At 51.0% G+C, this 6023-nt stretch overlaps 1 protein-coding gene across 1 annotated transcript in view; it reads left to right on the top strand.

The window, feature by feature from the left end:
• The window catches only part of LOC306917933 (E3 ubiquitin-protein ligase MARCHF9-like), a 16429-nt gene extending 11920 nt beyond the window's left edge, over positions 1 to 4509 (top strand). The window contains exon 4 of the mRNA XM_079530835.1: positions 3628 to 4509. Coding sequence (XP_079386961.1) covers positions 3628 to 3986 — 359 coding nt within the window. The 3' untranslated portion in view covers positions 3987 to 4509. The remainder of the gene's footprint in view (positions 1 to 3627) is intronic.
• Positions 4510 to 6023: the final 1514 nt, after the last annotated feature.

The raw sequence follows: 6023 nt of genomic DNA, 5'->3' as shown, positions 1-6023 counted from the left end.
AGAGTAATGACCAGCAAAGCAGAGTGTAATCAAAGCATTTATTAAATAATGCAGAAAAATGGCAAACTTATACAAACTACTGGCAGAAACTAAGCAGTCCAAAAACAAAGAGGTACAAGCAAATTACCAGCAGCTTCAAAGCATAGTCCAGGAACAAGGAACAAGGCAAGAGCTCCCAGGTACAACAACATGACATGACAGTATGATCCGACAAGGTGTGTGTGTGCAATGAGTCCAGTCTTATAGGTGGTGGGTTGATTGCTGTAGTGTTCACAGGTTTGTAATGGGCTGGGCTGATGAGTGTGGAACCAGGTGTGTAATTGGGACTGAAGTGTGGAATGGGATGAGGGAGTGGCCGAAGTGGAAATGCAGACAGGGGGAGACTCAAACCATGACAGTACCCTCCCCTCAAGGGGCGGATTCCAGACGACCTAGACCAGGAACGAGCAGGGTGGGTGGAGGGGGTCTGGAGGAGGGAGACTGTGTCATGGCACCAGAGCAAAGGGATCCGGGAACCTGAACCTCAGGTGGACGGCCTGGAGGATGGACCCGGGCTGAGCAGCTAACGTCTGGAGGCCGGCCGGGAGGCAGAGACGAGGCGAAGTAGGCGCCGTCTGGAGGTCGGCCGGGAGGCCGAGACGAGGCGAGGGAGGCGCCATCTGGAGGTCGACCGGGAGGCCGAGACGAGGCGAGGGAGGCGCCGTCTGGAGGTCGATCGGGCGGCCGAGACGATGCGAGGGAGGCGCCGTCTGGAGGTCGACCGGGAGGCCGAGACGAGGCGAAGGAGGCGCCGTCTGGAGGTCGGCCTGGAGGCTGAGACGACGCAGCGGTGTCATCCGGCGGACGTCCTGGAGGTGCTGCAGGCAGAGGCGAGGCCGGAGGTGCTGCAGGCAGAGGCGAGGCCGGAGGCGCTGCAGGCTGAGGCGAGGCCGGAGGCGCTGCAGGCAGAGGCGAGGCCGGAGGCGCTGCAGGCAGAGGCGAGGCCGGAGGTGCTGCAGGCAGAGGCGATGCCGGAGGGGCTGCAGGCGGAACTGCAGGTAGAACTGCAGGAGCTGGACACCGAGGAGACAAAGAGGATGCTGCACACCCAGGAGAGGAGAAGGATGCTGCACACCCAGGAGAGGAGAAGGATGCTGCACACCCAGGAGAGGAGGAGGATGCTGCACACCCAGGAGAGGAAGAGGATGCTGCACACCCAGGAGAGGAGGAGGATGCTGCACACCCAGGAGAGGAGGAGGATGCTGCACACCCAGGAGAGGAGGAGGATGCTGCACACCCAGGAGAGGAGGAGGATGCTGGAGACAAGGAGGGTGCTGAAGACGAGGAGGATGCTGGAGATGAGGATGATGATGCTGCACACCCAGGAGATGAGGAGGGTGCTGCAGATTGTGGAGACTGGACTGTAGGTGGAACTGCAGGCAGGGCTACAGGCACCAGAGGCGGGACTGCAGGTGGATCTGCAGACACCGGTGGTCTCCGAGGCCGAGCCGGGGCTGACTGCAGACTCGAGATGGCTGACCGGGTGGGCTTGGTTGCTTGGCGATCCTGGGAGATTTTTCCCCGTTTGTTGGCACTACGGGGACCTCCCAGAGCCAGGCGTGTGCCCAGATAAGGATTTGGGGCATGAGGTGGCGCTGAATAAACAGGTATCCTTGCATGTTTGCAAAAATAAGACAATAGGTCTAATGGCTTGGCTTTCTGCTGGTCATTATTAGGGCTGGCAGGATTCAGGCTCAAGACTCCACACCTAATGGAGTGAGGGGCTTTCTGGGAAGTATGAACCAAGCTGGTCTCAAAGTCATTAAGCTTAGTACGGACAACATCCAAACGGGGCACAAAATGGCTGACCCAAGGCCTCTCTTTAAGCCACTGCTGCTGGTTTGAAATCTCCCCCTCAACCTCAGCACGCAGGTTAGGAGGAGAGGCCATAAAACGATCAACCAAACATTCAAAGTCTGCCACTTTTAGGCGAAAAAGTTTTAACTCTGCTGGGTTCATAATGGTCGGATCATTCTGTCACGGTGGCAAAAATGTATTGAACCCAAGTGCAGAGTAATGACCAGCAAAGCAGAGTGTAATCAAAGCATTTATTAAATAATGCAGAAAAATGGCAAACTTATACAAACTACTGGCAGAAACTAAGCAGTCCAAAAACAAAGAGGTACAAGCAAATTACCAGCAGCTTCAAAGCATAGTCCAGGAACAAGGAACAAGGCAAGAGCTCCCAGGTACAACAACATGACATGACAGTATGATCCGACAAGGTGTGTGTGTGCAATGAGTCCAGTCTTATAGGTGGTGGGTTGATTGCTGTAGTGTTCACAGGTTTGTAATGGGCTGGGCTGATGAGTGTGGAACCAGGTGTGTAATTGGGACTGAAGTGTGGAATGGGATGAGGGAGTGGCCGAAGTGGAAATGCAGACAGGGGGAGACTCAAACCATGACAATCAATCCCTCTGCTATGTAGAGCTACATAGCCCATAGCTGGCGTAGTAGGGGCCATAAGGGGCTGCTGACGTTCGACAATCTGAGAAACTATAGGAGTTCAAATGAGTGTGTCCCAATAAAGTTGTTAGCCCCTTGTAAAGCACAATTGAGTATTCATATACCAGTCGTTCTCAACCTGTGGGTCCCCACTCCCCACATGATTTGGGGGTGGGGGGGGGACCCCAGATGACAGTGAAGTGACAATTTAAGACTTTTATAATACCTCAAAGGCTCTAAAGGAAAAATACCATTACTGCATCAAAAGTAATCAGCAAACCGCTATAAAATCTGGTCAAACATTGGCCAGATTATTAAATAATAAAGAAAGAGGCAACAATTGTGAAAATAGCCGACCTACAAGTTCACAACGAGCTTGTAGATCGGCTATTTCCACAATATGTATCTGTGGAACCATTCTGTTGCTTGTCTGGGTGGGGGGTCCCCAGTTCAAATATGATTACTTTGGGGGGTCACAGCCTGAAAAGGTTGAGAACCACTGATATAGACTAACTGAATTGCTAGCCTACCACCTTGATATAAAATAAAAATGTTGTAACTTGTAGTGTGTAACCTTATGTAACTATTCATTGATTCACTCGTATACCAAAATCCATTTGGGAAAAAAAGAAAAAAAATCACACCTGTGTGAAGTGAGGGGCGCTCACTTCGCATTATCTAACGTTTGGATAGTTGGTGTCAAGTTGACGTATGTTTGCTCAGTAGTTGCTGATGTCTGCTCAGGAGGTTTGAGTGTTTGCTCAGACCGAAAAAAAATTAGAGGGAACATTGGTTGTATGTTCTGTCCTGTTTATAACAGAGCACTGGGGTTGTATGTTCTGTCCTGTTTATAACACAGAGCACTGGGGTTGTATGTTCTGTCCTGTTGTGAATAAACTTTATCTGCCTGCTTTGTGGTTCTGCATTTGGTTCAACACATGTCTCACTGTGACAATAACGGTATGTTTCTGTGCGTGCGTGCTGTGCGTGCGTGCTGTGCGTGCGTGCGTGTGTGCGTGCTGTGCGTGCGTGCTGTGCGTGTGTGCGTGCGTGCTGTGTGTGTGTACGTGTGTGTGTGTGTACGTGTGTGTGTGTGTGTGTGTGTGTGTGTGCGTGCGTGCTTGCGTGCGTGCGTGCGTCCAGGTCTCATCATCCATGAGGGCTCGTCGGTCTATCGTATCTTCCAGCGCTGGCAGGCGGTCAACCAGCAGTGGAAGATCCTCAACTACGACAAGCAGAAAGACCTGGGCGGGGCCTCCTCTGGGGGTGACGCCCACAAGGGCGGGGCCTCCTCTGGGGGCGCCGCCCACCCGACGGGCGGTACGGACAGAAGAGGAGGGGTCAGGGGAGGAAGGGGAGGGGCCAGCGAGCGCGTGCGGAGGACTCTTCTGAACCACCACTGCGGCTCCTCGCTCCTGCACATGCTCAGTCAGTTCAGAGCCCACCGGCCGCCGCCCGGCTCCTCCAATCACGAGGTGGTGATGAGGGTGACCACGGTGTGAGGCTCCGCCCACTCTGACCACGGTGTGAGGCTCCTCCCACACTGACCACGGTGTGAGGCCCCGCCCACACTGACCACGGTGTGAGGCTCCGCCCGCAGGGTGACCATGGTGTGAGGCTCCGCCCACAGGGTGTGAGGCTCCGCCCACAGGGTGTGAGGTTGGGCTGAGCCGCCCTCACCCCCTACTGGCCGAAGCTGGAACTGTCTGGAAGTGTGTTTATAACGCAGAGCCCTGGGGTTGTTTATAACACAGAGCCCTGGGGTTGTTTATAACACAGAGCCCTGGGGTTGTTTATAACACAGAGCCCTGGGGTTGTTTATAACACAGAGCCCTGGGGTTGCAGCTCCTTTCTAATCTCAGTTTATTATCAAAGGAACAAAAGTAATAAATAAGCTACATTTGACAAAGTACAGCATTGACTCTTCTGATACGCTGTATGAAATAATGTTGTTCCAATAGAACATTTTTTAATCCAAACGTTTTGTAAAGAAATATGATGAAGGTGTTTTTTCCATTTTTATGTTCATATGATCATATTATTATGGGCGGAAATTACAATAAATGTTTTGTTGTTGAAAAGCTGCTCTTTCTCATCGAACTGCCATAATGACCTCTCCCTGTCACCTAGAACTGCCATAGTGACCTCTGACCTCTCCCTGTCACCTATAGGCCCTTTTTGAAACCGCCTCCTACACACTTGACTTGCACTCGGTATACGCATATATGGGGTGCGTTCGGAAATGCGCACCGGGAATGTGGTCAGTTTGTTGAGTGTGGTGGGCGGTGACGTCAAAGTGTGCCTTATTTACGAACGACCACAGCTGTGACGCATTCACACCGCCGACACCGGACAACCCCGGCTTCAGGGTAGGGTCGCTCAGTGCGGGCATTTCCGAACGCACCCTAAGTGACGTCCGAAACCAAGCAGCCTTGAGTGGAAGTGGCTTATAAAGCCCTCAAGAGCGAGTCTATTCCGATCTAAACTCGATTGCCTTGTGCAGCCCTGCTCTCTGTCCGCATGGAAACCGCGACCTACAAATGTAAGAACCACCACAAATAAATTATAAATAAACTGCTCCTAAACAATCTTCATCTGATGCAGAATAGACAATGCTCCAACTGATGTTCACAAGGGCTCTTTATTTACCCCACCGTGAAAAAACTATAAATGAAACCACACAAACAAAACACCTTTTAACACAAGGATTTATAAATACCATGGATGTATATGACATGTCCTGTTTGACAGTCACGCTGTATTTCCTTTTAAATGTCCATATTAATGAAATCCACATGTCACACAAACATACACAACACAACTGATGCAATGCAATATAACTGTACAAACAAAACAACAGGCAACACAATGGCATGATGGTAACCATGGCAACGAATGGTGTCTGTTTCCTGTTTCTGCACAAGGAGGGTGAGTGCATTCCCAAACAGTTTTTTATACCCAGCACCCTAATCAAGGGAACTTTATTCAGCTGGAGGGGCACTTCCTGACGAGGGAACCTCCCGACGAGGGAACCTCCCGAGAGCACTTCAAGTCAAGGGACTGGTTTCAAAAAGGGGGACCAGATCCAAACGGTTCATTTGAGGGACAGAAGTATCTCTTGACAAAGTGGGACGGGTTAGGGTAGCCGGGTTAGGATTACATATCTACCAGTCTCAATATGCAGCCCTGATTTGGGCAGATAAGGATCGTTTCTTTTTTGATAAATTATACAGTACATCGTTTTCTGTATGATAGACATGCTTTATCTCACAGTTAGCAACTTATTACTTTACCGTATGTCTTGATGTCATATTCATTTCCACCACAGGCCTGAGAAGAAGAACGAAAATACATGGCTTGGATGCACCTCGTATCCTCGTTTTGTTTATAAACTCTGGAGTCTCACATTTAGTTTTAAACTGCTAATTTTGAGTGGGTTAGGGGTAGCTCTGTAACCTGACTCCGCCAGATGGGGCAGCAGAGTCTCTGCTGCCCATCTGGCGGAGTCATCTGGCGGAGTCAGGTTAGTAGCTCCGATC

Source organism: Electrona antarctica, assembly GCF_951216825.1.
Source record: "Electrona antarctica genome assembly, contig: scaffold_205, whole genome shotgun sequence".
NCBI classification, from domain to species: domain Eukaryota; kingdom Metazoa; phylum Chordata; class Actinopteri; order Myctophiformes; family Myctophidae; genus Electrona; species Electrona antarctica.
The sequence above is the reverse complement of the archived record's forward strand: the minus strand, read 5'-3'. Positions and strand labels throughout refer to the sequence as shown.